Source organism: Syzygium oleosum, unplaced genomic scaffold (assembly GCF_021117445.2).
Source record: "Syzygium oleosum isolate NSW1041296 unplaced genomic scaffold, Sole_v2.1 Sole_v2.10, whole genome shotgun sequence".
In the NCBI taxonomy this organism is placed as follows: Eukaryota; Viridiplantae; Streptophyta; class Magnoliopsida; order Myrtales; family Myrtaceae; genus Syzygium; species Syzygium oleosum.
The window spans coordinates 7,117,168-7,136,222 of record NW_026607494.1 but is presented as its reverse complement, the minus strand read 5'-3'; the positions used below and the strand labels follow the sequence as shown (position 1 = coordinate 7,136,222).

The following is a 19,055-nucleotide window of genomic DNA, read 5'->3' as shown; positions in this document are numbered from 1 at the left end:
CTTAGGGTATGTTTGTTTGAGTGAAATAATTATTCGCAAATTAGTTTCCCGCGTTTGGTTTGCTGGCAATGATTAGTCAACGGAAAACCATATAGAGTAAATATGCATGCTTAAAGTTAGGAAAATGAATTCTCCAATCTGAAAAGAGGACATTTTTTCCTTAAACATGATTTTTCGGGAAATATTTTCTTTTATCGTAGAGTTTTACCAAAACAAACACGCCCTTAATCATTAATTACGAGGAGATGGGAACGATGGAACACCTATGATTAGACGATCGGTACATTGAAATCTCCGAGTTGTCCAAGTAGTGCAGGCCTCTTGGATAGTTCTGCGCCCGATTCAACTTTTATGCTGCTTATATAATTCATACTACACACTCATAAGTGCAAAGAATGATCAATTTGCAGCGTTAGAATGATAGAAAAATGACCAATACATATTGAACAAATCGACTAAAAGACCGAAAATATTTGTCATGGTCCAATATTGTTCTTTTTTTAGCTTACAATAATTCCTCTGAACATCTCATATTCCAATCATCTTGTTAACAAGTGTCCAAAGACACTAGTAAACGTCAAGCTTGCGAAGTGGGGGTTCAATTCAATGCCTCAAATAATATTGTCGTTAAACCTCGCCTATTTTGATTAGGACACGCGTGCTTGCATCGAACCATAGCATCACTAGAGTATCGTTATCAGATTAATAAACTTGTCTGAACGTCAAGAAACTCTGCAGACTATGAAGACGGTAGAAATGCAGCGATGAAAGATCAAACTCTTCTTTATTGAGTGGACAAAAGCTAAGGAAAAGTGGAGGAAAGTAGACACCAAACTGCCTTCGATTCATTGACGAGTATGACCATCTTTACTGCCGCAATGTTGAGGGCCATTAGACATAATTAACACAGACACAGTCGAAAGGCGAAAATTGATCGATCCGAACAAAATTAGGTCAATTATGAGAAAATCAAGTTGCCGTTGTGTAATGATGGAACCATAATAGGATCATCAATAGGCCTTTAGTTTTTTATTACCCAAAGAAATGCAAGTCATACTCCTGATGCTTGCTAGTTTGCACTAAAAGTAATCAAAACCGAGAGATTTACTCACCATTTAAGCTTTCAAATTGTCCTGGAAAACTGTCAACTGTGTCTCTCTAGATGCCCAAGGTTGTATTGAAAGCATAACGAGATGCCATAAACTAATAGGGACCGAGTTGTTGAGGCGGTTTACAAATTTGGCTGCTCAGGTCGAGTCCGATGCGTGTGATCTCCGAACCATTGAATTGATTTCCCGGGGACGGGAAGAGCGCAACTTGAACTTCCAGATAGTTGTCGATATTGAAGAAGGGGTTCTCTAGGAAAACCGAGTGGGGAGCGAGGTCCAATCCTGTTCGGAGGCTCTCCTCGAGATCCTGAAACAAGGTCACATTGATTTCCCTGAAGGAGGGTGCTTTGAAATATAATTTTCCTTGGTACGGAAAAGCGCAATTGCAGCTCTGAGGGCTGAGCATTTGGTTGTGTGGACACGAATTGTTTCCGCAATGCGCGAGGCTGGTAGAATAATTAGACGTCGCAGGTTGTTGTGGAGGTTGGCAGTAGCTTGTGTTTGCAAGACTGTTGTTGGAGACCGGATTGCCTAAGAGCCTGAATTGACAAGATTTCATCAGTAAGATTAACGATCATCAGAAGCGAAAATGCACATTGCTGGTAATGCAAAAAATATAATTTCTCACACTAGTGTATTGGCATATTCTGATGAATTGGTTTCCACCAAGGAAATCTGATTATATCGGAGATTGGCGAGCTCCAGATTACGGCTGATATTGCTGCTCATGTTCAATGTGCCATTGATTGCATTGTTTCTCAATTTTCTGGTTGAGTTTGCACAAAAGAAATTATTTTTAGTCTCGAAATTGAGCTTTACACATTAGGATAAATATGTCCATGAAAATGTGATCTTACACAAATGGAAGCTCTGGACTGCTGAACAGTTCTTTCGGTAGAGGCCCTTGAAGCGATCCGTTCTCCACAATCCTGCACAAACCTGTACTTTAGAGAGTCTCAAACGATCTCACCACCAGATTGCGAAAAAATATTTTGCGACCCCTTAATGACCGACACAAGGACGTACAGAGTGCTTAGCCATGGCAAGTTTGAGAGCCAATCTGGAACATCTGTCGGGCTGAAGTAATTGTTGCTGAGATCCCTGTTTAGTACATGATACCGACCATCGTTAGTACAAAAGCAGGGATGGACTGTGTGATGTGGAATTGGGACGTTTGAGTGTTCGACATCTACTCACACGAAGGTATGCGACTCCATTTTGCTCAAATCGGGAAAGAGACCAGTCAGGCTGTTGTATGCTAAATTCCTGAAAGAGAAGCCAAGCGCAAGGCCGGAGAATGTGTCCGTGAACTCTAACTGGCATAACGGAAAGCATTGAAAACATTGGACAAGAAAAAAGGTACTGACAATTCAATGACGTTGACAAGGTTGTTGAGACTCGCGGGGACTTCCCCCGAAAACGAATTGTTGTCAAGTCGACTTTTGCATTTTGCACCAAATCAACAGAGACATCAGGTCATAAAGGTTTGGGTGGCCAATTAAAAGAACAAGAGGATAGCATATGAATTTTCACGTACAGAACCTCGAGTGTCAGAACAAGTCCTAATGTCGACGGGATAGGTCCGCTAAGTTGATTGTTATCAAGTACTCTGCCAGAAAGAAATGGAACTGGTTAAGAGGATAGCACAAAAGTACAATAAATAATTAACTATCCACTTACAAGTGCGTCAATTTCATGTCTGCGCTGAATAGTTTCTCAGGAATGGAACCGGAGAAAAGGTTCTTATTGAGACGGCTGTATATGCAGAGAGAGAATGAGATTATACAGGTCAAAACATGTATGTGCGAAAATATGCGTGCACTGATCTCGAAGCTATATGAGCAAAGAAATCAGATGATTACTCACAAGTGCTTGGCATCTAGGAGAAGATCCAAGCCCGGGGCACTGTCTGTCGAAACAGGTATAGTCCCACTAAACTGGTTTCCAGCCAAATCGAGCCAAAAGAGCTGGGACAATTTGCCCAGAGAGGGAGGAAGACTACCAACGAAGTAATTATCACTAATAAGAGCCCTGGCAAGAAGGTTAGATTAAACAAGAGATTAAGTCACTCTTACACCGGATAACCCAACAAAAATCCCAGTTGTGGAACAAGATGGTTAGATTGAACAGAACTTCAGTATATCAATCCTGGATTCTTACAAGAAGACCGGGTTGGAAAGTTTGCTCAACTCATCAGGAATCTCGCCGGTGAAGCCACAGCCTGCTAAAATTCTGACAGTTGAAAGAATAAGCACACGAATAAAGAAAAAGGTAAAGGATGATTTTTCTTCTGGAGATTAAGAAATGATAATGTGAAATAGTCATTACAAGGTAGTTAGCTTCTGCAGATCTCCCAGTTGCGGTACGAGGGGACCGGTGAGTTCTCTGTTAAAAGACAGATCCCTGGAAAGAAGATAGAAGTGTAATGAAAACAAAAACCGACATAAGTCAAGATCAACGATACAGAGAACTAGCCCTTGCATCAAAGATTTCCCACGAGCGAACTTTGCTAAATCACAAAAATGTTTGTGGTATCTAACTTTTCAAATTCATTGAAGACCAGAGTGCTCACAAAGATATTAGCTCCGTGGGGCTTCCGATGTTGCCACTTAATGACCCTGCGATGTTCCTAGTCGAAAGGCTCCTGAAATAGGATAATCACGGAACATTAGGTGCATTAGTTGAAATAATCCATATGGACAAGAAAATGGATAGATAAAGTTTATAGAAAGTATAAAGGTTCGCAGAAATTTCTCATAGCGCAGACACCCTCGAGTCGTTGCAGGTCACACCATCCCAAGGTGCCCCGCAAGGATCGTCTTTTTCCCAGCTCGGCTGCGTGTTCTGCCATGTTGCCTTCAGAGATTGAAGTGCCGCAGTTAATCATGCGATGTTTTGCAGCAAACAGATTAATCAGATGCAATGCGAGTGCTCCTAACTTGCCTATATAAATGTACTTCCCTACCAAAGTAACAAATGTCTTCTCGTTTGAGGAGAACTGAAGATGATCAAAAGAAAAGTAGGATGTGCACTCTCAGGAGCTAAGGTTGGCGTAACATGAATTCAACTGATCAAATCGAATCGACTTACAGTCACCAGGATCAGTGTATGAGCAGATGACTTGGATCCCAGCAAGCAAGACAGCCAGGAACAAGACCAAACTCTGCATGATTCCCATGGCCTTGTGTTCGTAAAATTCTGCACCTGTCAACGTGTTGAACAAGTAATACAATGATGAGAAGAGTATCATCCCACAGAGATTGATGTTAATAAACCAATTAAATATTAAAAATAAGCTAATTCTAAAATTTATCTAACAGATCAAAATATAATTGAGAACAAATAAAAATTGACAATTTTTAAAAACGAAATTTTATAAACTAAAGGTAGATAATCAATCAGGTAAAATATGTTAGAGCATCTGATTTCACCATAACCACTAGATATGAATTTCGGATCATTATGCATACAGGAACAATATCAAACATGTGATAGCGGAATTTACTAGTCTATTTACTATCCTATTTCTAGGTATAGCAAACCTACTCAGTTTATCAATTCACTATATTTCTATGTGAATTTAAATAAACATAAGCGCATTAAAATCTGTGAATATTCTCGGTTTACAATGAATCTTTTGGACCACCTTATCACCGAAAGCTACACAAATAACATGGTATATTTCTATCCACATTTAATTCATAGTTATATATTATAAGGAGCAATTGCATATTATTACATCTCAGTCTCAAACATGCACATCAGATCATTCAAGTGGTGGCCAATCATCTAAACGCATTAAGCACAATAATATATAACTCATATGAATGAAATTACTTGCAAAGCATAAAAATCATGAAATTTATGTCATCATGGTTAGGCTACATCGTAGCTCTAACAAAGAAAATTAGAACATAATAGAAGAAGAAGCGGCAATAGAAATTAAACCGAACATCTTGAATCAAAGAACAAGGATTCTGTCACCACTTTTGTCTTCTCTTCAAAATACTTGAAAAACTCAACACTGAAAATAAAAACGATCTAAAAGAAAAAAACTCCATGTTCCCCCAAGTTATCCTATTTATATGATAACATTCAAGACTTCTCTCACAAGGCAATTGCTTCTTTTTCGCATAAAATTAGGGAATAAATCATAGAATTCCCAATGTGATATCCATCTTCTAACTCTTCTCTGGGTCGCATATTCCTTTCCTTCTTTTTGCCATATTTTCCTTATTTTCTCCATATCTCAATATTCTGCATAAATAAGAAAAAATTAAGTAAATAAAAGGAAATCCAAATATATTCTAACAAATATTGCATTATTTATTGCCTAGAGTAGATAAAATAACTCTATTTTTATAGAGTTATCACCTTGCTCTTAGTAAAACTGTAAGTTTCAACTTATAATGCAGGAAAAAAGGTGTTTATAGGTGTTTAGTTTTGGTGCTCTTTTTGCCGTCGACATTGACGCCACAGCACACAAAAAGGTCCATTCGCATCCTTGGTCGCTGTCGCGGCAATCATGAACAACCGGACAACGTTTCCACTTAACAGATTTCTCCGCCCGCCGGCTTCCATCGATGACAAATAGAAGGAACAAATGGTTTCTTCAGTCAATAGAAGGAGATGTATTTTTTTGGGCGTATGCGCCACACTCATTGACTAGTTCAAGCCTTCAAGGCACGTATTGACTCGCATCGTTTTCTTATGGCCCCATGGAATTCTAGGAAGGTATGTCATACGACGTTTGAAGGGAAATTACCAAGAAAGTACTAAATCTGTTCCAATGATACAAATCCAGTCATAAACCGTTTTTTTGCTAATCAAGTTTTAAACTTTTTGTATTTATGTTAATTTAGTCCATTCGGCCAATTTGGCCGCCGGTACTGAAGTGGACGCCGACCAGAGCCGGCCATCCTGCGTATGCTGACGTGGACTTTTTTTAATAATTTTTTATTTTTCTAAATATTTTATTTATTTTTTCTTTTTCCTTTTTTCTTTCTATTTTTTTTTCCTTCCTTCTTTTTCGTCGGCCCTTACCTTTGGCGAGTCGCTGAGGTCTGGCGACTGGCTGGAGGAAGAAGGAAGAAGAAGGAAAAAAAAGAGAAAGAAAAAAAAAAGAATAAGAAAAGAATAAAAAATTCAAAAAAAATAATATTTTGTTAAAAATTGTCCATGTCAGCACCGGCCAGCAAAAATTGGCCCGGTGAATTGAATTGGTACAAATGCAAAAGATTTAGGACTCGATTGGCAAAAAAAAAAAAGCTTGGGATTGAATTTGCATAATTACAATAAATTTATGACTTTTTTTGTAAATCTTTCTACGTGTTTGACCAAAGAGATATATGTTATGTCGTTACCAAAACCATAAACATTAGCTAACAAAGACACTTGACTAGTACGTTATACATGAATTATTGAGTCGAACATTTTGATAGAGACGCATCATTTTGAACGCACTTCAATCTCTAAACCGTGCTTGTCTAAATAGACCTTTTATTTTTATTTTTTGTTGTTTGCTTAGTTTAAATCTTTGAGACGCGCGCATTTTGATTTTGATTTTTGTTTTGAAATCCTAAACTCTAGAAACTTTCACAATACGTAGAAGTTGACAAGTAAATTCACATATAATAATACATAGTTTTTCAATATATGCTCTTTGGACAAATAAAACAGTAAGGTCCATTAGATGGTGAGGGGAACATATGAATGCTTATGTTATTTGTTACGAGTCTAATTAAGCTATAAGAGAATAAAATATACTGAGTATATATATCGTATAAGGGCAAAATTTACTTATGTATAAATTTACATGATTAAGGCTCGGTGAATTATCGAATATTGAGCAACAGTTTATATGCCAGCTTAGTGTTTACTGTATATCTCTTGTTTCTCGTCGTATGCTTAGATCCTACACCAAGCAATTCATCTTCTAACTCCACTCACTTCTCTTCTTGACCTTTTGGTTTATACGTAGAATTTGTTTTCTTCGACTCACTAATTTTTATAAATTCAAAATACTCGTAACAAGCGTCGTTCTCGTATTAACACCTTGATACGAGAAAGTACGTAACTTGTACATTAGACGAGGGTTTAACATTTTTACAATTCATAAGTAAAATTTCTCGTTCGTTACAATGCGCAATCGATTTGTTTAAATAGTGACTTGCTTGATGTACTATGTCACTATTAAATCAATATTCGACATTTACTTTAGGAAAATAAGGTGATTGAGTGAGTTGGTTTAATTGTTTCCAAAAATAATGCCACAAACAAGAATCGAATATTTCGCAAGCACATTTCTATAATTTAGGAAGATACAACACCGATAAAGATATTTCAAGGTAAATGCTCGACTTAAAACCGGTCAATGCGCATATATCATCCCTCTTTTCTCATACCATTTTATTATTATTGATGGGCTCATAAAAGTGACAATACGATCATCCGACATATGTATCGTAAGGTTACATTAACGATGTTATGATATTCATGTCTACAAGTATTAATCATACTCTGCTTGCTGAAAAGGTAAGAAATTGTCCGATCGCCGGTGTTTTAAGTAGATGACTTAGAAATCTAAATTTTTTTTATTTTGATGGACCAATGTGGCTCTCTAGTGAGAACCACACAAGGTCAACCTTTTTATTTAAGCTTACAAATTGTCCTGGAAAACAGTCAACAGTGTCTCTCTAGATGTTCAAGGTACACTATTGAAAGCATAAGCAGATGCACTGAAAAAATAGGGACTGAATTGTGGAGGTGGTTTATAGTCTGGTTGCTCAATTTGAATCCGATGCTCGAGATCTCCAGACCATCAAAACGGTTTCCTGTCGACGGGAAGAGCGCAACTCGAATTTCCAGATAGTCGTCGGCACCGAAGGAGGGTTCTCTAGGAAAACTGAGCAGGTGGCGCGCCGGTCCGCAGTGTATGGGGTGTTGTTCTTCAGGTCTCTCATCCCGTTGCAGCACAGTGACCCGGGGTACCCTCCTTTAGTGAGGTACGATGCGCAAGGGCCAAGAGACTTTTCCACGTGCTGACAAGTGATGCCCTCTGCGGGGCTCGCCATGAGTGCTATCATGGCCGCCGCCGCCGCCGCCACCAAAGGGCGCCCTTCATATCTTTTCTCAGTCGACAGAAACTTATGTCGAACTTCTCGAAGAAAGTGTGTGTGTGTGTGTGTGTGTGTGTGTGTGTGTGTGTGTGTGTGTGTGTGTGTGTGTGTTTGAGGATGATATGTGGAGAGAGTACTTATAGCTGTGAATCGAGAACTAGTTCAAAACATGGTGACCAAGATGGTCACCAATAAATAGTACAGAGAACGGTTTTCTGCGACCACACTTTGTGCTTTCACCAGGAACAATTGCTTAGGCTCTGGACAAGTGTTGATGTTTTTGGTTCAAGATGACAAATTTAGTGACTGGGATCAACTCGTCAAAGGGTGACTTTAGCTTCCATTATTTGTGTTGGGCAGACAAACAAAAAAAACAAATACCGGTTCGCGCCCAGACCACAAAACACTTAATAATCCAAAATAACACAAATCAACAAAATTAACATAAAACTAAATTAGTGTAATCACAAACAAAACACAATCCAAGCATCAACGGTGCTAAAAACGTATCATCAAAAAAAATAAAGTGGCCGACTCAACGGGAAGGATATTCCACAAAATAGCCAAGTCCAAGTTGCTCCTATTTGTTTTCTTGCGACCAGAGGATTTATTCCACACAAGTCCACGTTGCTTCTATAGCAAAACCAACATCCTTACCAAATCAAATAAACAATCCATATACCAGCACGATTCAAAATCAAACAATATTAATATCTTCACAAAAATAATAATTTCGATCATAGTTTAAACCATATTTTAATAGTTTGTGTTGGGTTAGTTACTACCATTCCATCATCCGTACTCTTCCTCGGTCAATTAATGTCATGTTCATCATGCACGCAAGAAAAATATGCTTGTCCAGTTGGGAAAAGTACAAAAGTTTATGTTTTGTTAATTAGTAGATATTATAAAAACTAGGCCTAAGCTTGACTACTGAGGAAAGACTCTTGAACTCGTGCGATAAAACATTACCAAGCAAGAAACAATCGAGAAAATTAATGAGTATGAAAAATTTTGATGCTTTATGTTGGCTCCCCCAAGTCTTAATGCCTGGATCCAAGCCAACCACAGCTATATCCGTTGCAAGAAAACTATACCAGATAGGCTCTAATCAAATATATATCGATTCAACAGAAGGATAAACTCTATCTTTCCATGGCAGCAAAGGTTGGGCTAGTTCTTCAATTTGGTCCGTTGGACTGTTTGGGTGTTGTAGGACATTGGGTTCAGTAGGTTTGGGGTTTGAGCCTATTGGCTCTTGGGGCTGTGGACAGATATGATTTAGTGGGTTTTATACCCGGATAACTAGATGTTAGATTACTGGTGATATGGTGCTTGCATAATCTACAGTCATCAAGCATGCAGTCCAGGCTGCAAAATTCACCGCTTGAAGGTGATTTTGCAGAACTTTACTGAGGATCCTACAGTGTCGGTGTGCAAATCATGTCCCGCTCAGTCGGTCCCTCCGTACTCGAGGCTGAAACGGTGCCTTTCAACCGCAATTTTAATTCTTTCACCGCGTTTCAAGTGTGCTTATTGCTGTGTCAGTATAAAGGTTTAAATTGGTTGGTTTTGCTAACAGCAGATGAGCTTAGATTTTGAGCCAAAGCTTATGGCTTAGGACATCATGCTTATTCTTTTCCCAGATCATGACTGGTTTTTGGCCCCTTGGCAAGACTTGTTATGAGTTTCCTCAAATTGTGTCAAATTTGGAATTCTTCTAAAACCAGCATGAGAGAAGGAACTTTGAAGAGGAGGAACTTTGCTACTATATTGAAGAGTGATAGAATGGTTGGCCAGATTGATAGAGCTTGATGGAGTGAGATTGACTCCTGTTCTACATTCTTTATTCCTTACTATCTTCCCAGAGGAGTAAATACAAGGATTAGTAAAGACATCCTAAGGAGCAACCATAGGTGCTCGAGTTTTATTCAAAACGTACTAACTGTCATATTCGGAGAAAAATTAGAGTCTGGCGGGACATCGATCAATGTTTGACAGAAACAAGGCTTAGCGTCGCACACCAGAGAAGCTCACTTGCAATGTCCTTGATCAGACACCTCGCAAATCTATCCTCGTTGACATCGTAAAAATACCACTCCTCCACGCGGTGACGGAGGATCAGCTTGTCGTGTCCGTATGGGCCTACCACGGTGTAATAGCAGCCGCCGGCGCACGGGGGCCGGATCCTGTATTTCCTAGTCCACTCTCTTCTCGTGTAGTCCCCGAGCACCCACACGTCGTTGTGCCTCGTGTCTGGAGAATGGACAACCGCCAGCGATCCCCCCAGCTCGTGCATTTGCATCCCCTGATTGAAGTTGCCGCATTCGAAGAAAACGTCTGGGATCGGGATCAAGCTGAATTCCTCCTTGGTAAGGTCGAAAGAGAGCATCGCCCTCGCCAAGAGGCCGTCCGACAAGGAGTAGCTCGTCAGAAACCAGTTCAAAGCTCCTGAAGCAAAGACGAAGTTACGTAAAGGACCAGCGCTGTGAGGAAGTGGCGGGGCTTTGCAGGTCCTCCACGATCGCTTGTGGAAATCGTAGACTCGAGCCGCCAACGTGCAGGTGCTAGTCTTCTCATCAAAGTCGATTGCATTGATTTGTACCATCTTGTACGTGTTGGTAGAGTGATCGAACCGCAACCCATAAACAGACATGTCTGGCAAAAGATCGGGTGCTCTTAGGCAATTTCACGATTCTTTTAGTAAGGGGATTAATCAGGAGCTCAGGATACTTCTTGACATCGTTAAAGTGCGCGAAAAAAAGCAAGCCATTGCAGGCACCTCGGATCATGTAGTTTTTCAATTGGAACTCCGCCATCCGGATCATCTTCATCGGTGCTTTCTCGTGTTCCTTCAGGAGATGGATCTTCTCTTCCTTGACCTCGCGGTACAGCAACACTTGTTCTCTCGCACGGTGCACCGAGTTGTGGAAGCAGGTATCACCGACGACATCCCGCCAGCGCTTGCAGACGCGCCGGCACCGCAGCAGCGACTCGCTCGAGACTCGGGAGAGGATGTTGGAGAGGAGGGCTAGTGGAAGCTCATCCATGCTAATCAAGAATGCAGCCACGATCTGCTTGATGATGTTCAGCATCTGTGTATATACAGAGTGCAAGGAATGAGAGGGATTGCTTACCAAGAGTATCTGAATTATATATTCTGTTTCCTTGTTCTATTCCCATGAGGATTACCCTATGTAGATACACAGAGATCGATGTCGTTGGTCACCTTTCTTAAGAGAAAGCAAACAAAAAAAACAATTACTTACTAAATTTACAATGATTATGAATAAAATCGCACACAAATTTGTGTGTGGACGTAAAAGTTTCGAATTTTAAGATTAAAAAAATAAAATCAAAAAGCATGAACCGCAAGAATGGACTAAACAAATTAAAGTAAAAGGTAACAAAGATTATCGGTAAATCGATAAATAATTGGTGATTGCGAGCATTTATGAAATTTTCCCGTACCTGTTGAAGGCCAGATAGTCAACCAGATAGTCATTCTTCTTCCATGAGAAACATGAAATTACAATTAGAGGTGATCAATGGGCGGACCCGAATCAGTTGAAAGTGATCAATTACCTATATCGAGAATCATACTAAGTCAATTAGAGAATATTTCGCATGACTTTATCTTCGCCGGTTGATTTTAAGAATCCACTCGTTCTAGTAAAGTCTTAGTTAAAACTCTTCCTAGCCACCTCATGATTTTAAAAGAAAATCCGTAAAAAGCGTCCTCTTATCGTCCGTACACCTCCTCAATCAATTATTGTCATCATCTTCTCTTAAATTCTTAACTCATAATTTTAACGGAATTTATTACTTGCTTTTTCCTATTTCAATTATTGCCATAAACATATAGTTTTTTTTTTGTATTTTTGTACATTTTCACAGAAAGATATCATTTCTCTACACTAATACATTTATACATATTTTGGTTAAGCTTATGAAACAGTGCATTTTCGTTTTTCAACTTAATCACGGGAGAGGAGACGGTATTGTAAAAATACATGTTTTGGTAACTATTATCCATTATCAAAGCTAGACCAAAGTTTGATTACTAAGGAAGACTCTTGGACTTGCGCGATAAAGCATTACCAACGTCACGGGAAAACTATATCGAATAGATTCTAACCAGATACATATTGACTCGATAGAAATAGAAAGTGGTCCGCTTCGTGTCCGTGAATCCAATGCAATCAAAATCGTTGGTCACGTGATGTCCACATGATCAAAGTCTAAGCATGACTCGAGTCCACATTGATCGCGTTTTAGGCAAGAATATATCCGAAAAGAGAGTGAATATATTTAGATGGAAATGTAAATTTAGATGTGCTTGGGAAATTGCTTCAGTCTATAACCTCGTTATTTTCTAATGTAGAGATATACGGATGGAATACCATAATATGTACAGCTTGACTACACAAAACTGTTCCAAGTATGCGGTTTTCTCTAAAGATATCCTTGAAAAGATAAGGAAGGAGCAAGGTGCTACGTATGGCGTCATATTTGGAGAACAATTAGAGTCTGGCGGCGTCACCAAGTCGCTCGAGAGGAACAAGGCTTAGGGGCTCACATCTGAAATGCGCATAACAACCACGTGCGCCGGTCCAACACTTCGTGAATCTATCCTCGTTCACATCGTACAAGTACATGTCTCCGTCGCAGCGGAGGATCAGCTCGTCGCGTTTGTACGCGCCTACCACGGTGAAATAGTTGCCCTTGACCGCCCACGGGAGCCCCATGCTGTATTTCCTGGTCCACTCTCTTCTCGTGGAGTCCTGGAGCACCCACAGGTCGATGTCCCTGTTCCCAAGACGATGGACAAGCGCCAGCGATCCCCCCAGCTCGTGCATTCGCGTCCCCAGATTGAAGTCGCCGCATTCGAAGAAAACATCCGGGATCGGGATCAAGCTGAATTCCTCCTTGATAAGGTCGAAAGAGAGCATCGCCCTCGCCAAGGGGCCGTCCGACAACGAGTAGCTCTTCAGAAACCAGTTCAAAGCTCCCGAAGCAAAGACGAAGTTACGTGAAGGACCAGCGCTGTGAGGAAGCGGCGGGGCTTTGCAGGTCCTCCACGATCGCTTGTGGAAATCGTAGACTCGAGCCCCCAACGTGCAGGTGCGAGTCCTGTAATCAAAGCCGTTTGCATTGATCTGTACCATCTTGTACATGTTGGTAGAGCGATCGAACCCCAACCCATAAACAGACACGTCTGGCGGAAGATCGGGTGCTCTTGGCAATCTCAGGAAATCTTTTGTAATGGGATTAATCAGGAGCTCGCCATTGTTCTTGACATCGGTCCTGTGCCTGAAAAAGAGCAAGCCATTGCAGGAGCCTTGGATTGCATAGCCTCTCGGTACCGGGAATTTACCTATCTTGATCATCTGCGCCGCCGCTTCCCCGTGTATCTTCAGGAGATGGATCTCCTCTTCATCATACTCATGGAATAGAACCGCTCGTTCTTTCGAGCAGTGGATAGGGTTGCTGAAGTAGGAATCATCAATGGCTTCTCGCCAGTGCTTGCAGACGCACCGGTATGGCAGCAGCGACTCGCCCGAGACTCGGGAGAGGATGTCGGAGAGGATGGCTGTCGGAAGTTCATCAATGCTCGTCAAGAGTGGAGCCATCGTCTGCTGAGGCTGTTCAGCGCCGTATGTCCATTACAAGGAACGAGAAGGGTTATTTATTGAGAGTTTATGAGGTTTCCTAGTTCTATTCGGATTAGGATTGCTCTTTGGAGATATGTATAGATCGATATCTTTCATCACCTTCCCAAATATGCGTTAAGATCAGCATCACTATCTTTCCAAATTTGGGTTGGATTCTGCTACTTCATGATTGGTTGTTCATAAATAGAGACTTGGCCACGTTTCTTCTCTTTTTCTTTCTTAAGAAAAAGCAAACGCGTGCAGATAAGTTAAGTTTACAATAATGATGAAAACAATCGAATGCAACAGATTGACAAGATTTTGTGGACTTTAGCTTCCACCGTTTGTGGTAGGCAGGAATAGGGATGAGCGGTTTCAGGTTCCATATAGAATTCCGTACAGATTTCACCTGGAATCCACCCATGAGAACAGGTTCCTCATATTTTTGGAACTTGGAACCTACCCTACATACTTTGGAACCCAAAACCTACCCTATCACAGGTTTCAGGATCTACCCAGATTCCATCTATATTATTAGTTGAACAATTGCAATGAATTATCACTTTTATTGATCATTACTTGCTGCTATGATCCACTGACCATAAATTATATTTATACACATGAAAAATAGGAAAAATTAACAAGTCATAAAATGAAAGCTCAGACTAGTGGTTCAAGATTATACACTCATCATCTAACGCCATGAAACACCGCGGAATCACGCGAAGACATAGATCAAGAAAAGATACAAAAAACTTGTTTGAGGTTTCAGGTTCCAGTTCCAGTTCCAGGTTCCACCTACCTAGAATGTGGAACCTACCCGTCGAAATAGATTCCCCAATTTTTGAAATCTGAAACCTACACTATATATCTTGAAACTTAAAACATACAGGTTCCACTGGTCAGGTTTTTAAGTGCCAGGTGGAACCATGCTCACCCCTAGGGAGGAGTTTACTAGAGTTTTCTTGGTTTTTTGGTTATTCAACCGTTCCGTCGTCCGTGTACACTTACCCAATCAAATCAATGTCATCCTCGTCGTGCGTGCATGCATGCATGCAATTCCAACGTAACAGGTGCACGCAGAGGGTCCCAGAAAACATTATTGTAAAAGTTCAAAGTTTTGCTTCTTATTATCTATTATCGAAGCTAGACCTAAGTTTGATTAGTAAGGAAGACCCTTGAACTTAGAGCGATGAAACTTTACCAAGCAAGAAACAATCGAGAAATTTAGTTAAGCTCCCACAAGACTCAACGTCTGGACCGGCCTAGATCACGGTTGTAATCCTCATGTATATGTGTTATCGCAATTAACTCCTTCGTTTAATTATTACTTCTGCGATCATTCCAAACTAAGTGTAGCCTCTCGAGCCAATCTGATTTATAAGCGCACTCGCTTGGTTAATCATGTCGCATTTTTGCGTCGACGATAAAGCCCATCTTAATAGATGCGAGAGACGAGTAAGACGTGATCTGGCCCGGCTTGGATACCAGCTCAAATCGAAACCCGAGAATACAATTTTTTAAGAAAAACAAAACCAAATGAGATTGAACTATAACTTGGAGCCAACTCAAGCCAAATTGATTTTTTCTTTTTGGGATCGATTCACACTATAGTAATGACTTTCATGTAGTGCGTCTATCTTTGCAGTTTGAATCGTGTAACCCCAAATATAGATTCCTCGTTGCTATCACAAGTTCAGGCAGATAGCTTTCCGTGTTTATGTATATAAAAGAAATGGGAAAAATTCATTATTTCACAAATGGAATAACCTACTTGTGAGTTTGTTAGAATAGACAACAAATTCAGTTTTTCTGTGTACACTTGCAAGTCTAATTCTGTTAGTCAGTTTTCTTACAAAAAGTTTCACAATTTCAAGAGTGTTCTCACGATTATTACAGCAAGTTTAGAGAGTTCTTGCATAAGTTCACATTTCAAGAGACATAATTATAAACCAGTCTCTCTCCAAAACCCTATACCCAATACCCATTCATCTCTTTTTTTTTTGATGGCTTTAGAGGAACTCTTTCAGTCACTATAATCCACACGTCTCTCTCCTCCTTTTGTAGAGAAAAAAAAAAGGATATGGGTCTCTCTTACGAATGGGCTGTCAATTGCATTAACATCATCATGCAATTCAATGTTTTCACTGGCGGAATGTGGAAAAAATTTTGGGATCGAATGCACGAACAAAATCCGGACATGCCCGCCACCGTCGAGGATACACACTTTGAGGTTGGTGTCCTCGAAACTATTTATCTGTTGTCTCTGTCCATCATTATGAGAAGTGGAGGTTATTCAATTTTCAATGCAATCAGCGGTCGATTTAAAAATCTCGTATTTAGAACAAAAGGATTAGTTGATAAACGATCTACTGCTATAAGATAGCAAAAGCGTGAAGGAAAAATCTTGGTTCCCACATTTGAAACAATGTGTTTGGTTTGGGTAGTTTCTTTTGGTCATTAGGTTTATGTCAGTTTTGGTCTTTTTCTAAGACCAGCATGGGAGCACTCAACCTTTTTATTTTTTTTCGAAACTGATTTTTCCTTCGGCAGGCCTTAAAGGAGGCACTTAGTTGCCGTCAATGCCATTCTTCCCTACTACTTCCATTTGGATCGAGGATCTTGCTAGTGAATGGCAACTCTTTGAATGAGGACAATGAGATCATGAGAGTGAACCCAAATACCCATATTCTTCTTTTTCTCCGTGGAAAACATTTTATGGGATATTCTTTCGAAATGGGCCTTTTTTTGAATTGTGATCTCAATCATTTCTATGGGTTTAGATGAACTCTTTTTGTGTCTATAATTCCCAAGTCTCTCCTCCTTTTAATTCGTAAGGAAGAAAAATGGTTATGGGTTGCTTTGATAAATGGTTGCTCGATGCATTAACATTATCCTGCAGGTCGAGATTTTCTCTGTTGGATGTGAAAGAATTTTTGAGAACGCTTAAGATCACGACTGTGCACTTCTTGAACTCATTTGCCTCTTGTTGTGCATAGAAAATGCTTATGATAGTATACACTATTATTTCTAATTGTATTATGCGATAATATTGGGGAAGGGACCTCAATATATACTCGAACTTCTCTAATTACAACCGTAGATCTCCTCTTCATCTTACGGTGAAAATCCAATCTCTCCATCTACGACTTACATGTGTTAACCACAATAACTCTCTAGAATCCAAGCATACATTTCCAATACTATCCCTATGATTATTCTAGAATACTATACTAAAATTATAACTCAATACAAATCAAAATAAAAAAAAAATCAAACAAAAATGAAACTGCTATAGAGAAGTAGAAATAAGATTATGAAGAGCTCAAATAAGATTACGTACTTGACAAAAAAAAAGATTACGTACTTAACTTATAGAGCAAATCTTAAAGTCTAATAAAGCTTAATCACATTGAAATTAGAAATGATAACATAAACTTGAAATTGATAATTGAAAATTTTCAAACAACTCACTTCAATTAGATAATGTAGATTCAAATGGAGCGCTCATTGCTAATAAAGTATTTTGTGGTTAATGTAATTGCCTTTTCTTTTTTTTGGTCAGGATCATGCAAATTGTCTTTAGTAACTTGGTTGAAGGTAGTAACTTGAAGAAAATGACACAAGCAGTCCCTAAACTTTGACTCAATATGCAATGTGGCCTTTGAACTTTTAATATGTTCAATATAGTCCCTGAACTGTAGCAACCATTTAACATGTACCAATAGTCTAAGGACTATATTGAACAAATTAAAAATTGAGGGACTACATTGCACATTGGACCAAAATTCAAGTATTGTTTGTGTCATGATCTCTTTTCTTGGTGAGGAAATTGAAGCGCCCAACATATGATTAGATAAAAACTATTGCAATATTCCACATCGATAAATTTGGAATAAATAAGTAAGTTAAAATTACTTATTGTTGTGAATTGCCAACATGTTGATAAATAATAAGTTAAATATATTCTATTCATTTATGTGCATAAGATTTCAATTCTTATAAAAGTAATAGGAAAGTCGTATTTTGCATAGGACATAAGTTCAAAAGCTTATGACGATATATTATATATATAATGTAGAGTTGGAAAGAAAAAAGAGATTGGAATAAGAGGTTTGGTTGGAATCTACCGTATTATTCTCGAAAATGATGTTAGGTTTACTAAAATCGATTTACAAAAATGATTTATTGGGTGATATGGTAGGCTTTTATTAAATATTGAATATGACCCATCTATTTATATGTTTGACACATCATTTAGCAAATCAATAATGTAAATCAATATTAGCATACTTAACAATATATTTTATTGTTATCCAATGGACGTATATGCCTAATGCTTTTTAATTCAATAAGTTTCACGGCAAATCAAGATCAACCCAATTTTAGGTTATATTTTATTAAAAGACTAAAATTTTTTTTGGAGTGATATTTATATTTGATCTCATATTTATCAGAATAAGAACTTTCGCCGACTCATGGACTAGTTGTGCCACTAATTTAAAAACAAGTACCGCTTGATAGATGTTTATTTTCCTCTCCATTTACAAAAAGCTCATGTAGTGACTCGGTTCTCTCTGTCCATCGCTTAACCGAAAGCGTTCCTGTCTCCTTGCCGAAAAAGAAAAAGAAAAGAAAATTTCCCTGTCCTCCTATAAAAGTGATGAGATTGTTTTCATATTCTAGTATTTTCACTACAAAATTACTAAATTTTCTTTTTGAGAAATATTTACGTATGATCTCATATTTATCAAAATAGAAACTTTTCGCTGTTCATGGACAAGTTGTGCCGCTAATTAAAAAAAAAAGCACCCTTTGTTAGATGTTTATATTTCTCTCCTTTTACAAAAGGCTTGTGTAATGACTCGGTTCTCTGTGTCCATCGCTTAAGCCGAAGCATTCCCCATCTCCTTGCCGAAAAAGAAAAAGAAAAGAAAAGGAAATTTCGCTTTCCCCCTATAACAGTGATGAGATTGTTTTCATATTCTAGTATTTTCACTACAAAATATCCACAGGTGCTTGAAAATAAAAAGGTAGGCTAAAGCATAATCATTGGAATTGTTCACTCTTTTGACCAAAAAGATGAGACTCAACAGATGTCTCTGGCTTCATCAGAAAGAAAAGAAAAAGGGATGCTTTGGAATATAAGCTTTTCCTTCTTGGACCACTTCCCC

The 19,055-nt window shown here is 39.0% G+C and overlaps 2 protein-coding genes across 2 annotated transcripts; both read right to left on the bottom strand.

Moving 5' to 3' along the window:
- Positions 1–1,203: 1,203 nt before the first annotated feature.
- Positions 1,204–4,278, bottom strand: LOC115685798 (leucine-rich repeat receptor protein kinase HPCA1-like). The gene is made up of 14 exons (XM_030610912.2): positions 4,200–4,278; positions 3,868–3,988; positions 3,682–3,753; positions 3,438–3,512; positions 3,270–3,341; positions 2,976–3,140; positions 2,790–2,864; positions 2,647–2,718; positions 2,477–2,548; positions 2,307–2,375; positions 2,136–2,210; positions 1,967–2,038; positions 1,738–1,875; positions 1,204–1,648 (listed from the first exon to the last, which is right to left on the bottom strand). The coding sequence occupies exons 1-14, from the start codon at positions 4,276–4,278 to the stop codon at positions 1,204–1,206; spliced, it is 1,602 nt and encodes a 533-aa protein (XP_030466772.2).
- An 8,472-nt stretch (positions 4,279–12,750) lies between these two features.
- Positions 12,751–13,860, bottom strand: LOC115685799 (F-box protein At3g07870-like). Its single transcript, XM_030610913.2, has one exon. It carries the CDS (start codon positions 13,858–13,860, stop codon positions 12,751–12,753), a length of 1,110 nt encoding a protein of 369 aa, XP_030466773.2.
- Between the last annotated feature and the right edge of the window lie 5,195 nt (positions 13,861–19,055).